Genomic DNA, 21781 nt, shown 5'->3' with positions numbered 1-21781 from the left:
ATTCTGAATTAAAAATTACGACACGTAACTTCAAATCACGAAATTATTACAGAAAAATAAAGTTCATCTTCATCACTTTTGCTAAAATTAGAAATGTTTAAAAAGAGAAAGTTGCTTCTAAAAGAATGAATAAAAACTTAAAATTTCGTGACTATGTTTTTGTGTATGTATGTATCTTTTAAAGTCTTTATTTCGTTTTTTTATTTAAGGATGAGGTAACATTATAAAATTGTAAATATTAATCACTAGAAAAATTTCTTTAGACGACGACCCATTATCTTCTTATATTCCTGACTTTTCTACTGAAATTATATAGCATCGAAGCCTACGTATATAAAGAGATTATACTTTCTACTTTATCATGTGATACATAAGGAAATAGTCGAATTTCCATGTAATATAAACAGACAACACCATACAATGAGGAAAAATTATTTCTACGAGTGTACGTCATTTCATGCATATATTTAACATAATAAATATATAAAGAAAGAACTGTGTTTGGCTGTTATCATTAAGGTAGTTTCCCAGTCATATAGGCATATTCGAGTAACAAGTTTGAACTACGAATTCGAATAAGATTAATTTTAACAGTATTTCGAAAACGTCAGAATAAACATGGAAGCTTTTACCGAAAATTTTGCCAGTAATTGCTGGTGGAAGATATTTGCTATTATTATAATAATATATATCCTGTATAAATTTTTGGTTAAAAGAAAGCAAATTCTTATTGGTTTTAAAGAGAGCGAATTTTATTATTTTCTTCTTGGGTGGAAATTTGCAATTCAACTTCTCATACCTAGAATCGGTAAGTTCCCATTTTGCCTCTATTCTCGTATAATGTATCGTGTCCAAAGATTTTTTCGCGTGTAAAAGACTATTACGAAACTTTTGCACGATATAGTTGTAAATAATGCAATAGAAAGTATGTATCTTCAGTTTGTCTACTTGACCTTGCTTAGTTTTCATATTAATTATTCAGTATAAGTTTTAATTTCCAGTTTAGTATTTAGCTTTAAAATTTGCTCTATTTAGCCTACTTTTAGCTACACCAGTTATTGGTGTATGCAAAAGTTCGCATTTTCTTTATTCCCACGGCCTCGCAGTCTAAACGTGACTGCACATAAATATTAATTGTAGTGTAGTAACCTTACATATGACGCTAATTGCGATTTCCATTTCTTTTGTTAGAATCTGTTTATCCTCCTTCTTTCTCTTCCCATTTCCATCGCTGTTTTTCAATAAATGTAATCTTAAAATACTGTAACTTGTCGTGTTAGCACAAACTGAAAAGAGTTTAAAGTTCCAGTCTTGCAAAAGTATGCACATCTTCAATACGATGACATTTACAGGCACCCGTTTATCGTACTTAACAAGAATTCAGTCACAGACAATTTTTTACAGCCGGTTTACTTCCTATTAACTGATATCGATTTAATGCATTAGTTTTGTCATCGCAGATTGGTGCAAAATTTGATATATTTAGCTCGCTGTATGATTGTTTTTAGAGATTATTTTAACAATAAAATGTTTGTGTTTAACAATAAAATGTTATATACGTGCGTTCCAACTGGTCTTTAAGATTTTAGGCTTGTACACCATCTTTGCCAAAAATTCTGATTTTTGGATTGTCCGAAACCGCAGTATTTCGTAACTATATTGGTCTCTGATCAGTTGCCAAAGACATGATTTCGGTTGCAGAATTGCCGAACACACCTGTCCGGACCGCTTTCCTTTGTCAGGTCATGCTCTTTCTGTCGCAAGTTCTCCGAAAATTTCCGAGAATGTGTTCTTTCTTATCTCGGTACGAACCCCCCCGAACCTCTTCGAAAAATCCTTCACGTTTACTGCTTTGAACTTGATATAAGGTGACTGCCAAAATTTACCAGACTGCATTCTTGAGATCTACGACTGGGAAAGAGACAATTAAATCGTAACGCACTTCGTTACTTCGCGACCGCAGTTTTGTTTACAAAAAATAAGTCACTGGTTTATTGACTCTGGTTTAACAGCCGGTCTCCTGTCAAAGAGTGAGGTCCCTGTCTCACAAAGTTATTCAAATGTTTTTGGTGCTTGACATTCTCTCCCCAAATATTTTGGTTACGTTATCATATAGGAAAAAATTATTAGATTAATTTTTGTATGGTAACTGTATTTTAGATAATAAGAATAGTTTTCTTATATTAATAAGTAAAGGTTAAGTATGAATTATTATTTTTTACGGTTACAAATGAAATAAATGTGGACTTATAAAATAATATTTGTTGTACAATTTAACAGCATATTATACATTTATTTCCAAACGTTTGAAAATTAAAACATTCTTTTCTATAAAATAAATAACAGGATTTAAAAAAATTATTTTTTATTTATAAACGAATTATATAAGATATCTTTATAACATCATTTAATTACGATTAAAGCACGTTTTCTCAGCAGTAGAAATATACGAAAAGTGATTGTTTTTATATTATATTTATTTTAAAGTTTCATATTTAACATATTTTATATTATGAGGAAATAAATGGAAAAATCTGAGAATGAATCATTTACTTAATTATTGGACGAAAAAAAATTTTTATTAAGAAAATACGTTCGAAAAGTTGCTTTTTTGTTAACAAATACATAACCCTTGTTGCTAAGATACAAATCTTTATTTCACGACTTAAACTCTACAAAAATAAATCTGAGTTTTAGAATATTTACTTTAACTCCTCCTTAAAAATAGTGCATAAAAAGAAAATAGTAAAACAATTATAATAAATGTATGAAATGATTTATTTAAGTTAAATGCAGCAAAAAAAGGATTATTGCTGGTCTACCTAGTAACTTATTTAGTTATAGTTTTTTTTCTATTCAAATTCTATACAAATATAAAGTTTTTATATAAAAATTTTTTTGTTGCCAGGTTCGTCAATGCCGTTTGCGGAAATGTTGAGTCACACGTACGACAAAGGATATTTTCCTTTTAATTTTCTAATTGTGAAATACTTGTTTTTGTATCGTCCGGATTATATTCAAGTAAGTTCTTGGCTGACAATTCGAAAAAGAAATGTCAAACGGCGTAAAAATGTATTTGCAGTATGAAAATTTCAAATACCCATTGTCAGTTGTGTTAGAGTGATATACCCATTAATGTTTTATTTGTAATCGGTAACGAATGGTATCGATTGATAAGAACGAATTTAAATACATAATTATAATAATAAATACCCTGATTTTAGATGATAACAATTTGGCAAATCAAAAATTTTCAGGCCAATAAGATACTCAACTTTCCCTGCCAAACTCTGTATTCATGTGTGCCAATAGCCGGCGGTCATCCAATCAGCGTTTTCGACTATCTGGTAGCTCTCAGGAAAGTTCGCTTCTTGTTCAAACAAAACGGTTTGTACAATGTCCACTATTAGTCCAGATTCGACCAATCCTGTCGAGACACGAGTCGGCCATGACACAGGACATTATATGTACGAGAAGAGTTTTCTCAATCGGCAATATTATGTAGTATTGCACTTTAGCATCTTTCATTGCCCGAACAGCCTTTTTTGTCATCTATAACGATCATTGTTGCTGGTCCAATGACTATATTTCTGATACCAGCTGATTCAGAAACATCGTTTTCTTAAATTTCTATATTGTAAAACTCTCTTTATCTCCTAGTTCTTGAATGCTTGCAAGATTGTCTTCGGCAGAAATTTTGTTCTGTATCGATACTTTCTAATATTTGTATCAGCGATCGTATTTCATTGAACTGAAAATTACAATTTTCAATTTTTAATTACAGACATTTTTTATGTAAATGTTTTGGTTTTACTGGTGTATTGTCAGCCTCTAACCTGTAAGGTTTTAAGGATCGACAAGACAGCAATTTAACTTTCTTAAGTTTATTATTAACTGTCTATCTGCTTGTTGCAAATTCAGCAGTGAAACAGCGTTGCTGAAGCAGAAGCTGCACGCATCCGAGTAGTAATTTTACAACACCAAATGCTACAGCGATGATAAAAAAATAACATGGAATCTTTTTCAGTTGACTATAATCGTACTGTTCGAAAAGTCATTTAATGTTAATTGATTCAAACGTACTCTTTTTCCAAAGTTCCTTTATAAAAAATAATGACATGTTACTATATTATTACATTATTACATAATATTCCATGAGCGCCGCCATCTTGATAAAGCGAAAATAGCACTTTCGGTGGCTGCTGTAAATTATACTTTCAAACCGAGAATTCGCTGTACATGCAACGCAACGCAGCACTCTTTGCAACAATTTCGCTTCGAGCTTTCTGCAGCTGCTGCAGCACGGCTGAATTTAGCAACGAGACTTACGTTACACAAAAACCATGGAATCCTTATACGCAGATTGCCGATAGGTTTAAATGCGAAATTTTATAATTACTAATTTTTTCTTCTAGCAGTTATAAGTGATTCTATTAATTTTATTAATCACAGGTCAAAATTGACATTTATTTATTCATTTTTAGACACTGTTAAGTGATTCAGAATGCATTAACAAATCGAAGGCATATAATGGATTTAAAGATTGGATTGGAGATTCTGTTTTCTTGAGGTAAGCATTTGTAAACATTTACATTGCATTCTTTCAAGTATTTTTTTCTATTAACAATATTTACGGCTATTACGGCTAGGTATAAATGTGTTCAACCCTTTATCTAACATAATAAGTTTACAGAGGTTACTTGGAAAGAAAATAAAAACGAAAAAATTTGTGCATTTACAGTTTTGATGAAAATACAGAAAATATAATAAATTCAAATACTTAAAAGTTAAGGTATTTTTTCTTCCTTAATACATTAAGAATTTGAAGGCAGATGGCAGAGCGTTCAAGGTCACAGCCTATCACTTTAAGGGTTAGGGGATCCAGTCGGAACCCTAATCAATCTAAACAGATGAAAAATTTCCTGTTATTATTTGGGCTGTAGTCTGTTCGGATGTGTCTGGCCCTTGTGTCTCGTCATCCAGCTGTCTCATTGTGGGTTTGGCAAAACTTATCTTAGTGCACACAGGGTGGAAAGAGCAAAATATATATATACGGTTGAACCTGTTTTTGTGAGGTTTTTTTTGTGCGATTTTTTATTTATGCGATTTGTTTTGTGCAATGTTTTTGTGCGGTATATGAAAATTTCAATCAAATTAGAACATAATTGACTCCTGTATACATTTTTAGAACTCTATTGAATGTTTTCTATGATATCAGCAGGTTTTTTCATTTTTTATTCTGTAAAAGGTTTTTTCATACGTTTTTTTCGGTCCACTCTTATTTTAATAGCATAAAAATCATAAATATTATGTTATATTTGAACAGGTGCGGTAAGTTAGCTCCCCTCCAGCTTTAGACTGCAGATGTAAAATTTCACGCCTTGTTAAATGAAATAACACTTCCTGCAGCTATATTTATCAAATAAAATCATTTTTAACGATTATTTTTAACTTTTTTAATGTTAGATTTGTATTTAAGTGAAAATAATTAATTAATATAAAATATAAAATTCTTAGAGGATTTTTTTCCATTAGGGATTGTAGAAAAAGGTCCAAGAAGTTAAAAAGCAATTCCTAGTTATTTCGTACGGTTTTGAGTTATATTCTACGTGAGACTTTTTTATGGGGTTTCCATCACCGCATAAAAAATATATTTTTAATTGTGTTGCGAAAATTATTTTTTATAGCCACTCTTGAAGTTTCGTGCGATTTTTTTTATGCGTTTACATTTATGCGGCCATATTCATCGGACAAAAACAGGTTTGACTGTATTAACAATTATCACAGTAATTTCAAACATAGATATATTAATTAATTAGATTATTAAGCAAGAGGATAACAATAAAATTTATTATAACGAATAGTATGATAAATACCTTATAATCAATACAAATTTTTAACACTATAAAAAATGATCCTGACTCTGAATCAAGATAAACAATATTTGAAGTAACATCAGACACAGAGGGAATACAATAAACAAAAAAATAAATAAATAAATAAAGCAGGTTTAAGAAAGAATCACTAACTTAACTAGACTAAAGTAGATTCAGGAGACAATAGAGACGATTTTGAATAACAAATGCGTACTATTACATGTGATTTATTTTAGTCTTTTGCGATGGATTTACCGATATCAGAGGCACTTCTTACAAATTAATGATTTTTCTGCGACATCTCGATTAAAAATGAGATTAGAGTCGATGTGATTGTTTTCTATCACAAACATATCACTTTTTACCAAACACCTATTAAAATTAAATTAATTATTTAATTTAATTTTAATTATTAAGTTTAGTAAGAGATGGCGCCTAACGCCAAGCTCTAATGCCAAATTGTCACATTAATTATTTATTTATTATAGCAGACTCTAGCCCAATAATTCGGCTTTTGTGGATGTATAATTAAATATAATTTTTTTAAAAAAATGATATAATTTATAAAATATACATGTACCAGCAAAACTTGATTTTTACGCCAAACTAGTTTGCCGTAAGTGTGTTATGCCAAACTAGTTTAGAATTATTATTCAAGTATATTAATAGTTAAAATAAAATTAAAAGGCAATCAATTAGATGAACAATATTTATTCAAACATAGTTTACTTAAATAATTATAGTAATTTATTAGAATAGGTTAGTGTGAATGTATGTCTGTTTAATTCGAATAAATAAGATTGATAGACTTTCTCACAGCAACCGATCTTATTTATTCAGATTAAAGAGACATACATTCACATTACATATAAAGAGCTACCATATCTGACATTGAGAAGAATAGGTCAGGCGTCTCCACTGTTGCCGGTCTTCTGATTGCTGGACTCAAAGACGAGTTGCCCCCTCTGATACGTAGAGTAACATTAACCTTGTTTTTTTATAAATAAGTAGAATATGTTTGAATACATATTGTTCATCTAATTGATTGCTTTTTAATTTTATTTTAACCATTAATATACAGTAGAGCATCGACTATTCGACTTAATTGGGGACTGGGGTTGGTCGGATAACTGAAAAGTCGGATAACCGAAAAGTATTATTAGTATAGTGTATTAGACCTGGTTTAAATACTAGCCTCCCATTCATTGTCAAGCCAGTGCTACCAGCTAAAACATGCAAAAATTTAACAAAAATAATATTAAAGTAGCCAAGACAACCAAATATTGTAGCGCCACATCACTAGCTGACATTTGAATTTTCCGACTAGAACGCGGTCGGTTAACCGATGATTCGGTTAATCGGGTGTCAGATAATCGATGCTCTACTGTACTTAAATAATAATTCTAAACTAGTTTGGCCTGACACACTTACGCCAAACTAGTTTTGTTTAAACCAAACTAGTTTGGAGTAAAATCAGGTTTTGTTGGTAATATATATATATATATATTGTATTTACCGAATCATTGTGACAATGAGATAGCGTAAAACAGATGTTTCTTTGCACCATTACTGCCATAGATATCCTACAGCACTTGCCTGTGTGAAGTGTATTAGTGTTTTGTCCCAAACAACATACTTTCTTTGTGACAATCGACTGAAAATTTATAAGTCTACTGTTTTTTTATAATTTTAGACCAATAGAATTCTTTACTACCTGAGTAGATAAAATTACCAAACATTGTTAGTTGCTTTTAAGTTCACACCTAGCAAATCAACTGATTACGTAGGGTTTTCTGTGTGTTAGTAACAGTTAAGTCGGGGACAACTATACATAAAACTCTTTCTGAATGCATCCACCTTAACATTAGGCTCACGTGTTACGTTGCAATAACAAAATGAACCAAACTAATTCTAAAGAGCGATTATTTATTGTGACTTCATTACAATGCCAGGCTGCAACATTTCGTTACAATGTTTTCAAATCTTTTAGTAGTAGTGCTGCGTTTGTACATCATACTTTTCCTGTTAGCAATAGAGTCGTGTCAGTCATCTATCTAACTGTGATTAGGGAAAAACTTTGAATCGAAATAACGTCACTGCTGTGCCAAACCAAAAGTTTATGTATAGTTAATAGGGCCTCCTGCTCTTAAGCTTTCCAGATATGGTCTCTACATTTATCAACGCAACTCTTTTCTTATGATTAAGGAAGGACAGGCAGCAAACCGACGCAAGACAACAGTCAGAATTAATAGGACTACACTTTTTCTAATAATTTTCTTATAGACACAATATTTACGAGAACATATGTCCCACGTAGTTAAATACAATCTGTTGCCAAAATTTAACCACTGTATTATCACATAAAATAAATTATTCTTTCATTTTTATTAATGTTTTGATGGCCCTGCATGTGAACCAAGTGGTTAACCTTAACGTTTGATATACTATAAATGCATTGATTACTTTTCAATATTAATAGTAAACCAGTATTAATTGAAGTAAACCAGTAGTGGTTGAAGAAAACTACTACATTCCGTGGAGTTCTTCCTACTTTTTTAAACATAGTCTTATTGTCGTTTTAGACCATCGATAAGGTGAAATTCAAATAGGAAAATTGTATAATACAAAGTTACTTGCGAGAACAAAACGTTTTATGCTTTTTTTGACAGTGCAAGTTTTTAGAGAAATTTGATTTTTTGGTAGATTTACCATTTGATATCCGGTTGTGTATAGTATCTGAGTGTCTACATTAGAAAAAATTATAATACATAAAACACTTAGATACCTCATTCTTAGTTAATGTCTACTACACCAATGAAATTGTGCCATTTCATCCAAGTATTGCGATAAATGTGAAAACGGTATGCTAAAATGACCACACTCTTTATATGGTTTTCGCTTCGTCTTTCGTTATAGTGTAGTATTTAATTTATATGACCACAAAAGTTATGTCACGTTAGGGTTTACCACCCCGAATGTCCAATCTAAAACTTTTTAAAAATGTTTCTTTCATCTACTGTACACAATTTATAAAATTTATAAAATGTGTTAGATTGGACACTTAGTGTTATAAAATGTTCACTAATATTACTTTTGTAAATATAAATTAAATACTACAATATGATGTAACGTAGAGTTAGAACTGCAAAAAATAATCTAGTAATCGTTTCTGTGTTGTTATTTTTTGTCAATAAACAGTATTCTCATCTGCTAGGTTATAATACAAAAATGCAAATAATTTTTTAATGTTAACTTGTGAGAAAAAACATCATTAAAAAGATTTAATAGGATTCGATTCATTTTCAGTATTTATGAACTTAGAGGCTTTTGCTTTCTTTAAAACGAAACAAACTGCAGGTCTCTAGCTCGCCAGGGTCAGAACTTCTTAACTTGTTTACAGTGTCAAGTTTCACCTTTCTTGCTTAACTGCTGGAGAAGGGTTAATGAATGTAGGACGAGCTAAGTTTTTAAATTTATTGCATCGGAAAGTCTATATTAGATACCGTATTAATTTTTTGTTATATGAACGCATATTACTATAACCTACGATACTAAGCGAGTGATTAATTCCTCCTGCGATCACCTAATGAACTTAAACACGCGTGTGATATGTTACAATTTAGGCTGGATGTTTCTGATAACACACTTTCTACTCTAAATGATGTTGTTCAGCATATTAATTAGCAAAACCATAATATAACAAATAGAGAAAAATGCAAATTTTTAACGTTTGTTTATGTTCTGGCTCAAAAAGAGTGACCTTAAAGAATGAGGCAGTTGGCCAGAAAAACTCGATTGGACCATTCTGAAAAAACTGCTTTGTTGCTGTAACATATCTGGTGGTAGAAAGTAGTAATAAGATTTTAAGTGAAAATTAAATACAAAGGCGTGGCCGGCGTTATTCACATTTAATAAATATAAAATATAAATACGACTTTACAAAGTTGGAACTTTGTCATGTCTTTATTTTTGCCGTTTACACCATCAGCAGTATTTTAGAATTCACATTCCCTGTGAGACGAAATTTATAAAATGTGAATAACGCCGGCCATGTTTTTCTATTTAATTTTTACTTAAAATGTGATATTTTAACTGTGGCAATAAGACCAGAGGACGCTTTTTACCTGTTTTACAGTTCTTTTACGGAGGCAGTAGCCTCAAAAAAAAGGTCGTCTCCGAGGGACTGTGAATTCTAAAGGATTGCTGATAGTGTGAACGGCGGAAGTAAAGAAAAGACAAAGTTCCAACTTTGTAAAGTCGTATTAATATTTTATATTTATTAAATAGTAATAAAATGTAAATTCAATTAACTTTAAGAAGGTCTTAATTTATGGTGACTAGACTCCCGGATTGTGCAGGACTGTCTTGGATATGGTTGTTAGTCCTGCATTAAACGCCGTTCCGGAAAATGTCGCGCATTTGGTCATGTAACGTTTTCAACATGTTTGCAAGTTGTCAAGAGCACAAAGTTGTCGTTTTCTTTTACTACCAAGGTCTATATAAGAAGGTCAGGTCACGCGTACTGGAGCCGCCATTTTGGGACTTTTTGAGTCGCATGTTTAAAACAAACTTGTATGAGGAGTCAGTTTTATACGACATTAATTAAACTAATTTATGCAATTCTAGTTAAATTAATGTCGTATAAAACTGACTGCACGTACAAGTTTGTTTTAAACATGCGACTCAAAAAGTCCTAAAATGGCAGCTCCAGTACGCGTGTCCTGAACTTCTTGTATAGACCTTGTTTACTACTAGTAGCCCAGGACGCCCCATAGTGGGCGTTCTAGCAGCAACGTTGTCATTCCGTGGTATAAATAATAAGTTCTTATGAAAAATTCAATAATAAATTCCTATTGTAATAATAATATACTCAATAATATATAGGAGCGCTTTTAGTCGCCATTCTAGGCATACCATGACAGATGTACAAACAAGATGTACATCAAGTTGTAAAAAAAAACAATTTTTTAAATAAAGAATTATTTTTTAGCTTATTTATGCATTTATGTATTTATATATTTATCTACTAAATTATTTATTAATGAATTATTATTTTTTATAATTTATGTACGTCCGAGGTCCACCCCGGTTTTAGCTCATACAACACACAAGCATCCTGCATTTAAACCTAACATATCTGGTCACCATATCTTACTTAGAAAGAAAAAGTTTCGCTTAATTGCTTATTGCCTGAGTGATGGAACAGAGTCTTCATTTATCATATTAGAGACAGCCTACTGAATATTGAAAAATCCAAACTTAAATCGCCGCACAAATTTTAACCACTTGATATCAAGTTTTCTGCTAGTTAAATGGAAATACACAAAAGACAATATGGCGTTATGATATTAACTAGTATTGATAGAATCGTGTATTTTAATAATTCTTTATGGTCACAATATTACAATTTATAGAAAACATAATAAAAAAGACACTGAAAAACTGTAAAGCACAATTTAAAAATTGAAAAACGTAACCATGTGATCTCGAAAATCTGGGAGTCGGTCATTCGAATTTACTCGCGTGTGACCTCATTCAGTAGGATAAAAATTAATATAGTTATGCAGCATACAATATATTCCTATATGTCCAATGTAAAAATTACGTTAATGTGCTAATGGACTGAGTTTTCAATGCCGGGCATAAGCCTACATAGTGATTCGAATTGATGTAATCGGTAAATGTACTGTACAGTACATTAAATATTTGGAATATGTTTGGGTGTATCGCTCTTAAAATCGAAATTCAGCATCTCATTTTATTAATTAGAACTGTCTCTTAATTTATATTTATGTAATTTGCCATTAATTTACTTTAACTTCATATATAAAATCGCAATTAAAAAAAAGATCCCATGTAAGCAATCTGTAAAAAAATGTATAATATTCAAAAATATTTACAGAAGTGACGAAGCTCATACTGAGAGGAAGAAATTATTGTTACCCGCCTTTCGCCTAAACGTATTGCATTCATTTATTCCAATAATGGAAAAAAATGCAAGAGAATTAGTTGAAGTGTTGACAGAAAAGAAGAAAGTTTTCGTAGTACCGGTTGTTAAACAGTGCGGATTCAATATTTTGTATGGTATGCAAGATGGATTTTACTTTTTGTCTGAAATATACAGTCATTTATAAATTACGATTTTCGATGGATTGTTGATATAAATTATTAACACTAATATTTGTTGAAGTTGTGGAATTTTATAATTAATAAAGAAATAAATATGAATTATATTATAAATTTAAAATTCTGTTAAATAATACTTTCATGTCCGTTATATTGTTTTTGTTATTAATACATAAAATTTATTTCAGATACAATTCTTGGTGTTAAAGATGGTTCTACTTTTAGAGAACAAAGTTCTTACTATGAGAAATTAATAAGCATGTAAGTATTTAATTCGAGATATTGTTTTTTCTGTACAATGATTTTAAATCCGGGAAAAGATACAAATATCTGGAATAGGCTATTTTTTATTTGTTGATTTTTGTTTTCACTTTTATAAAACAGATTCTATTGCATAAAATGACTTGACTCAAATTTCTGCTGCTTAATTTCTAGTTTTGGCGACATAATTCTAATAAGCAATTTATTTTGACTAGGAATATGAAAAAATTTTAAAAAGTCGTTCATGAAAATTTTATGGCCTGAAAATAATAATGCAATCAATTGATGAAATTGAGTGCTTAGTTTTATTTATATAAGCCTAGCAGGAGGTTCCCGTTGGAACTCTAAAACTTTGGTAGCCTAACTATACGCTGTCATCAATATAGACATGCATAAGAAAAATCTCAATAGTATAAATACTTTCATCTGTCTATTCAGTAATGCTAATGAAACATTCAAGACGTACGAATTCTCCTGCTTTATCTAATCACTTTTCATGAATGCTAAATGCACTAATAATTATTTTTCTTCGGTTTCTGAGTACGCGACTCCCATAGTTCTTGAGTATTTATAAGGAACTGAAAAGACCCAGTCGACTTAAATGCATTATTAAGCAGATTAGAAGGCACGTTTACAAACTTTTGCCTCTGAAAAACTAATATTCGATTCGATAAAGAAACAGAAAATACAAATGTATAAGATCTTAAACACTATTCCTGTTTGAATTCACCCAAATAACTAATACATGCACAAAATGTCTTGCCGTTTATTATTTGGAATTGCCACTGCAGGTCACCGTAAAAAAGGAGCCTAAGACAATAATTGGATTAGTTTGATATTTAAAAATAATACTTTCATCTGTCTATTCAGTAATGCTAATGAGACACAAAGCTTTGTCAAAACAGTGCCCCATTAACAAACGCATGGAAACACAAGCAGCTGTAGACTCATACTGAGAGAAGCTTTATATAAGATTGAAAAGGTTGACAGCCACTTAAACTTATCAATTCCATATACCACATTCTCTGACATTTAGACAACAACATTAGAATATATTTTCAATTGGTTCCTAGACATGCAGGGGGTTTTCTGCAAAAAGTTCGCTGACTGTCTTGTTAGAGAAGCTACAAAGTCTTCGATCACTACTGCTTTCAGTTTCATTCGTATTTCGTACATCAACAATCATGTCAAGTAGCAAGTCTTCATTCTCTGGCAAGACAGATGGTACTATGGCACTATTGGTAGGCTCCCCTACACTTTAATCTCTAATGTACTGCGATCCATCTCCATTTTACACTCTCACTCAGCGTGATCTCTGGTTAGGTTAGAGTTGTTATCTTGAGTCGTTTGGTTAGGTTCGTCCTAGTTATTGTAGAATTTTTAGTAAGTAAGTTAATGTTTAAAAAAATACGAAAATAAAAATAAGTAATAAAAATTGAAGTCTTGCTCGTTTGTTTTCTGTCAGTCCGTTCAACTTGTCTAGTTTGGCATTGTGTTCGTTTTCTTTTCGCGGTGGCTGTGTAGCTGTTAAGGAGTATCGTAATTCGATCGCATTCCGTTTTATTAGTGTTAAGTAGATATAAGTTTTCCTACTAACAGCGACTTGCCACTGACTTCAACACTTAGCTATTCGTGGCGGCAATCAAATAGTGCTGTTTGCTACAGTCAGATTTTTTTTAGACCCTTCAGAGGACTACAGTCTTGCAGCCTAAAAACTGCAAACCAACATGAAACGTAAAGAGTACAATAGCCATACATACGCCGTTTAAAGGAATCTTACCTTTTTTTACTGTTTATGTCATCTCACTTTTTCCTTCTTCTTTTCTCCTATTTTCTTTTCTGCTAGCTGAACACTTAGTGTACGGCCGATGTTTTTTACGTATGTACGTATATCATTCTTTTTGTTGTCAAAGAAGTTATGCTTGTTATTTATATAACACTTTTTAGGAGAAAATATATATATTAAAACAACATGACTTCTAGTTCGTATGTAGTTCGACTTCTAGTTCTTATTTAGTTAATCGGAGTTATTCGAAACATCATGTTCTTTAAAGAAACATACTTTGTAACGGCGTTTATCTACCTATTTCTGTTCCTCAAGTTAAGAAATGACACAGACAAACGTATGACAGTCGTAATTTATGTGTACATTTTTATCAAATTACAGCATTAAAATTTTTGAGAATTGCAGCCCAATAAATGAAATTTTAAAATATTTAAACATTTCATGTTACAATTTCACATATGAAATGCAACATTTTTTGAATTATTAATTTTTTTAGAACATTTAAGCCAGTACTTGATAGATCAATCAATTTTCTGCTGTCGTTCGACTTCTTTTTTTATTTAACATCAAAAGGAAGAGAATATAAATCAAACAAGGAAATTATAAGGAAATTTACAAAAGAGGTTCGTAAAAAATTTTCGTTTTTCAACAGTTCATACACACAAATATTTATTAAACCTCAGTTCTGTTTCTAGATAATTTCTGAAAATATCCGACTCCGTGAGAATGAACAAAACATGATCGAAAGTAATGGAAATCCGAAATCGTTGTTGGACTTTCTCTTGGATGCTAGAGATAAAAATCCAAAACGACTAACAATTGAGAACATATGCGAAGAAATCGAATTTTTTCTCGGCGCTGTAAGTAGAATATACATTTTTTATTCGACATTTTGGTACGATATTTATTCCTAAGTTATTGAATACTAGCAGGTAGGCCCGGCGTTGCTCGGACAAAAGTAACGATAGCGAAGATTAAGATTATTACGTTATAGTCACAAAAGAAAAAGAGTAATTTCATCAACAAACTAAGTATTTCTAAAAAAAGATCGAATTTGAAAATCGAATGTTCTAATATTGTTCGATTTTCACGACGTGTTCTGATTATATCGTTCAATTTTCACCGAATGTTCTAAAGAAGAAAAGTCTAATCTGTTTAAATTTGAAAATCGAATATGCTCTAATATACTACTCTATTTCTTTTCTTTTTTCCAGCGCCCGTTTCTTCTCCATCTGCGTCTTGCACGTTGCTTTCTCTTAACACTTTTATTGTTACGTAACACTTTCATTGTTGATGAAAGTGTTAAGCCTTAATCCTGTCCCTCTCCCCGTGGGGAGGAATTTCGAAAAATCTCTTCATAGTGAACGTGACGTAACCTAACTATGTACCAAATTTCAACTTTCAACTCTTAACCGTTTGGGCTCTTAACATTTTCGTTGTTACGTAACACTTCCATTGTTAACACTTCCATTGTTGACACTTCTATTGTTACTTCACACTTCCATTTTTACTTAACACTTCCATTGTTAACACTTCCATTGTTGACACTTCCATTGTTACTTCACACTTTCATTGTTGATGGAAGTGTTAAGATTTAATCCTGTCCCTCTCTCCCGTGGAAAAAAATTTTGAAAAATCCCTTTTTAGTGTGCGTTTTCGTGACGGACCCTAACTATGTACCAAATTTCAACTTTCAACTCCTAATTGTTTGGGCTCTGTGCTAATTATTATTATTATTATTATCAACTCGTCTCGATTATATATATAGAATCTGCCCTTATTTAAATTATGCGAAACAGAATAGAAACTTAACTGAATTCTTTTTACTTAATTATCTTTTGCACAATTTGAGCAATAGTGAAATCATTAAAACGACTGGTATAATTCTTAAATAGCTGTTAAGATACCCAGCTCATTTTAATATACATAGATTCTGCTTTTTGACATTTTAAAAATGAATTCATTTATTATTAATTTCGAAAATATGTTTATAAATTTAATTGAAAATCATGGTATAAAAGCTTTACAGAAAACTTACAGAACACACATTCTATAAAAAAAAATTCTTTGACTATCTTTCTAATTTCATTTCCTGGTTTAAAATGTTCATATTAGTAAAATACATTCTATTACTAATTTACAAGTAAATATTAGGTTTTCACTACGAATAATAGTATATAGTATTATGAAATATAATGTAAAATATTTTATTTTATTACAACTAGTTTTTTTTCCAAATATTGAAGATATAAAAGTAGATGGGCTCATTCTAAAGTCTGAATAATTTATCAGACTTTATTTTAGATATATTTTAATGATATGTGGTTGCAAACAGTCAAATTTGGAGTATATGTCTGTAGTCAAACTTCTGTAATTTTTTTTTATCATATGTATAAATATATGTTAATATTAAGGAGACTTTTCTGCAAATAATTTCAACCGTAAAAGTGCATACAAACATGTGTTCAGATCGGCATAGTTGGAGTAACTTGAAATTACTACTGTCAACTGTCAAATAGTTTTGTATGTTCGCTGCATTTATTAGCGGATTCGTTCACGAATAAAGGGAGTGTGTAGACTTATTTCACAAAAATGCCATAACATGATTTCGTATCGGTCCACACTATGAATGCAGCACCATATTCATCGTTTTATAATTTTACAATTACATCGTTTTATGGCATGTTTATGGAATTTTTTATTGTTAAAAATATGCAAAATCTGGCTTTTTCGAATTTTTTTTTCATATACATACAATGTGAACAAGTGAAAATAACATACTTTTTGTAAATACTTCACTGTTTTTTCGTTCGAAATTGTTGACTATGTAGTCATTAGCACGATCAATTAACAATATATAATCCGTATTATATGTAAAAATTTAAAACATACATTGATAATTTTTTTTCTTATATAAGGCATACGAAACAACTGCACTAACCGTCACCTGGTCGTTGTACATATTAAGTCAACACGAAGACATTCAAAGAAAAGTTCAACAAGAGCTGGACACCATATTTGAAAATGATACCGATCGATTTATTTCTGATGAAGATTTATATGAAATGAAGTATATGGATTGTGTTATAAAGGTCGGCAAATTTTAAAGATTTTTTAATTAATTATAATATATACTTTAATCTTGAATATATGCTACGTAAGATCTAACTGTAATTATTATAAAACTAGTGATGCATGTTATAATTTTAATCAATATATTTTCTTTGGTAATGTAATGTTTAATTATTTAGCAAATTATATATAATCTCATTCATTATATGTGCAATTATAATAATAAATTTTGTACATATTATAATATATCCGGCACTTTGTAACAGTTATTACTTTTATGTACAATTTGCATTGAATCATTCATCATCAAGGATTCAAGCAAAGAATTTGAGATGACAACTGAGAAATTTTTCCCATTGAAAAGTTTTAAAATTTTTTTTTTCAACTCCATTATTCTAACATAAAATAAATTCGTAAGTCTACATTTTATTAAAAAAGTCAAATTTTGCGTAATTTCTTTATTAAAAATTAAATTTCCTATTGTGTTTTTTAAATTATCATTAGTTATTAAATTATTGAATTCCTTTGTTGTGTGGTAATTGGCCCGCAATTCCACACATTCTACACAATATTTCATACACTCATGAGCATAAACTATGATGACTCAACACATTTAATTATTTTATTATAGCTTATAGAATAGTTCCCAATGGTAATCAGGAATCCATTGTTTACCTTTTCGTTACTTAAATAAATTAGTTAAAATATTTAATTAATGTACAATACATGCATATTTAATTTAATGCAAATTAGTAAAGTGGGTCTTTCCACTTGATTAAGCTTTTCGCTTAACGAAACCTAATTATTCACATATTTTAAAGAAGTATTCAAATAAATACCTGGAACATCAAAAGCATTTTTACAATTAATCATAAATTACATTCTATGTGGCGTAGAATGTACTAAAAATTTTTGTATTATTAATTATTACAAAAAAATAAAAAGCTTAATTTTGAAAGTATTAATAAGTTACATAAAAATTGTAAATGTTCATTACAAATTAACTTTTCTTTTATATAAGACCATAGTCAACATATGACACACCCCAACGTTCTATGGCTGCATCCTGTTGATATTTAACCACAAAGGTTCAATATTATCTATGCATCATCTACGATAGCTATCTTATGCTAACTTTCTTCTCTAAATCACTAGTCTATCCTGAGATATTAAAAGATATAAATGCCAAAACACACCCTAAAATTGACATAGTGTTTTTTTGTGTGTTTATTTATTTATCTGATATTCACGTTATTGAGTTGGTTATATGCAAGAAACTTCGAGGATCAAATCTGACACGATCTCACTACTTTTAATTGTTATAAGCGTAGACAAAAGAGTAAAGATATGTTGGAAAAGTTGCAAAATATTTACTTTTTATTAATTATTATAGATTTCTTGTATTTTCGTTCCTGTTTTCGCACGTTTTCCAAACATCCAGCGTACCACATAAAAAATTATTGAGCTGCAACTTGAATAACATTGCAAAGGTAAAAATAGTTACTGTCATGTAACCATGTCTTTTTTATTTTCGATAAGGTATTTAAATAGATAACAAAAGTAACAACAACTGGAAAGTTTAGTAGCAAGAGATCCCAATTAAGTATAAACAAACATGAAAATCAAAAGTTATGTTATTTCAGTTCAAAATTTTTCCTCAAGAGCATTTGATAACCGGAACAAATCTATCGTTAAAAGAACTTTGATGTACATGAGTAAGTCTCTGCTAATTTAAAATGGAGGGTATATATTTCATATTAAATAAATTAAAAATATTATTAAAAATTGCAGTCAGGCATTGTGACGACACAATAAATAATCGCTGGTTCAACTTATACTATTTTTTAATTAAAATTTTGCTTAATTTAACTCTAATAAAAAATTTATATATTAATATTTTGTGCATAAGTAAAAAATAAATAGGTTTATTTATATTATCCTGTTGTAGGAAACTATGAGGCTTTATCCACCTGTTCCTATGATTTCAAGAAAAATCAAAAAGTCTTTAAGATTCGGTAAGAGAAATAATTTTTGATTATATATGCGTTTCACTTATTTAAATTATTTTTGATATTTAAACACGTTTCACAAACAAATTAATGACGAACATGTCACGCAAATAAAAAAAATCACAGCCTTTTACTAAAAACCGTTACTATTTAAGTAAACTTTAAAACACGAGCAACATAAAACATGACAACTCCTGCTCCATTGCGCAGATTTATCTTACTTCTGTTTACTGCTAATAAAAGAGGCATATACTTTTATTACGTGTGTGTTTTCGTGTAGATTTCTGTCTGTGTTTTCTCTTCATGTTTGTGTGTTTCGTTTGAAAATTTTTAATATATATTAATATTTCTTTTTGTATACTCCATAGATACAAAATTTAAAATAGAGTTTCCAAATTGGATACGTACAGATATACGAGAGTAATAATACATATAAATGTACATATATTACTTTTGTGAGAGCAAGACACTTGTCATGGTGCGACATTGAAATGTCTACGAAAATAGCAGTAATTCATGTATTAGTAAAATTTCGGGCAGTCATGAGTATTCAAACTTTAAACTTCACATCTCTAAAAATGTATTTTGATGATTCATTTCGGGCAAACCGAGTTTCTTTTGTTTTGTGATCGAGTGTCTAGAACGAAGTAATAAGAAATTAGCATTAAAAATGTCACAAAATGTAATTCCTAGTTAAAAATAAATTTATGTTACAATGGAAAGTATAGTTGTAAAATTTAACGTCTCTAGTTTCTAAGCTATAGTGAATGAAATTTTAATTTTAATTTTTTCAGGAGATAAAGAATTTTCCAAGGACTGGATATACGTTATTTCTATTTTCCATGTTCATCGCATTCCAAATGTTTTTAAAAATCCAAACGTTTTTGATCTCGACAGATTTCTTCCTGAAAATTTTTCCAAACGCTCACCTTACTCTTACATTCCGTTTTCGGCAGGACCCAGGATGTGTCTGGGTGAGGAACTTTAGCATAATAAAATATAACTAGCAAATTTAGCATGTCTGTCGAGTGGCATTAACACATTCGGTTATTTTTTACAGGGTATCGTTGGGCCATGACCGAAATTAAACTGATTCTGGCAACAATCCTAAGAAAGTTGAAGGTAAGATACGTAGAAAAAACGATTCCACCCAAGTTCAGAATTACTTTTAATCCTAGTCGCTCACTCAAGCTCGAATTTAAACCAAGATAACTGTAAATTTTTCCTACATTTAATACACTGTAAACGCTTTCATCGAATTTTATTGTTTAAAATAATTTAATGTTCGGCATATGGTTCTAAATAAAAATATCTTTGCTTTCTGTAAAGAGTTCTGTAATAAATCGTAACGCTACTAATAAACGAAATTGAGCTTTAACCACGAGAGCAAATCGTTTACGTGTTCCTTAGAAATTAAAATAAAACTAAACATTTTGAATTATTTTCTTTCAAATTATTTTATTAATTCATTTGTAAGAAATGCTTTTTAATAATCGTTTTCAATGTTCAGCTTTTGGTTTATTTAAAAACGGTCCTTCTTCAGAAACATTTTAATCTCTTTTAAAATTGTAATGAAGAACACCAAACAAACGAGCAGTTATTTGGTTGTTACATCATCACAATGCCGAACTGCAATTTTTTAGTTTATTTGAATTATAACAGTAAAGGTACAGCAACAGGTACAGTACTTCTGATAATTCGACTTTTTTCCTGAAAAAATGAGTTTACCCCATACAATAAGCTGTGTGGTGTGAACTCATTTTTCAGGGGGAGAGTCGACTTATCAGAATTCTAAAAAGTGTTAAACAAAAAGTATGTTGATTGTGGTAACGAGTTCAACAATGTCAAGTAAACCGAGATTTTTGGCATTAACAACATTAATGCTTATGTAAGTCAACAGGAATCAGAAAAACTGACTACATAATCAACAAGTGTCGACTTACCCAGGCTTATGCCGACTTGACTGTATTTTTTCTCTCTCCAATTTGTGATGAAAAATTTGTTGTATAATGGGATAAACATAATATCATTTGAACATTATACTTTTTACTTTTTATTCTTACAGATTCTTTGATATGATTATCTTCTTTTGGATGTAAATTTTTACAAAATGAAATAAAAATTCTAAAATTTACTAAATACAAAGTGTTCGCAACAAAACATATCCTTGTCTAAAACAAGCAAAAAATAAAGCAGCATCATAAAAATTACTGCAAAATAAAAGATATGATTTTAAATGCTTTATTGTAAGTAACACCAGAGTGAAGATCTTTACTATAAACCGTCTCGAGTTGGTTTCTACGACTCGAGAATATTCTTGCGTTGGTTCGTAGAAAAGTACACCTCCACTTTCAATACAGTGAATATTTGCAGTTTATTTACAAACAAAATATTTCAGAATATACAAGTTTAACAACATTACACACACGGTACAACAAGGTATGGTGTCTCACGTAAGAGCTTGTCCTTCAGGGAACAATTATACTCTGGGGAAACTTTGGTCGGTTTGTGCAGTTGGTTTAACTATACGGCCTGTCCAGTCTCCGCACTTACCTGTCCCTGAAATCGTTGTCAGAGGAGAACACTCTCTCTACTCTCAGCGGGCTGTCCAAGTGTCTGAAACTACCATATTATCAGTCTCTTGCCTTTCT

At 30.4% G+C, this 21781-nt stretch overlaps 1 protein-coding gene across 1 annotated transcript; it reads left to right on the top strand.

Moving 5' to 3' along the window:
• The first annotated feature begins 631 nt into the window (after positions 1-631).
• Positions 632-20348, top strand: LOC136978331 (cytochrome P450 4C1-like). Its single transcript, XM_067274039.1, has 11 exons — positions 632-808; positions 2909-3021; positions 4485-4570; positions 11779-11960; positions 12191-12263; positions 14546-14672; positions 14745-14909; positions 16968-17141; positions 19070-19136; positions 19925-20104; positions 20191-20348. The coding sequence occupies exons 2-11, from the start codon at positions 2917-2919 to the stop codon at positions 20340-20342; spliced, it is 1311 nt and encodes a 436-aa protein (XP_067130140.1). The 5' UTR covers positions 632-808; positions 2909-2916; the 3' UTR covers positions 20343-20348.
• The last annotated feature ends 1433 nt before the right edge of the window (positions 20349-21781 follow it).

Source organism: Centruroides vittatus, unplaced genomic scaffold (genome assembly GCF_030686945.1).
Source record: "Centruroides vittatus isolate TY-2023 unplaced genomic scaffold, ASM3068694v2 contig_505, whole genome shotgun sequence".
Classification (NCBI taxonomy): Eukaryota; Metazoa; Arthropoda; class Arachnida; order Scorpiones; family Buthidae; genus Centruroides; species Centruroides vittatus.
The sequence above is the reverse complement of the archived record's forward strand: the minus strand, read 5'-3'. Positions and strand labels throughout refer to the sequence as shown.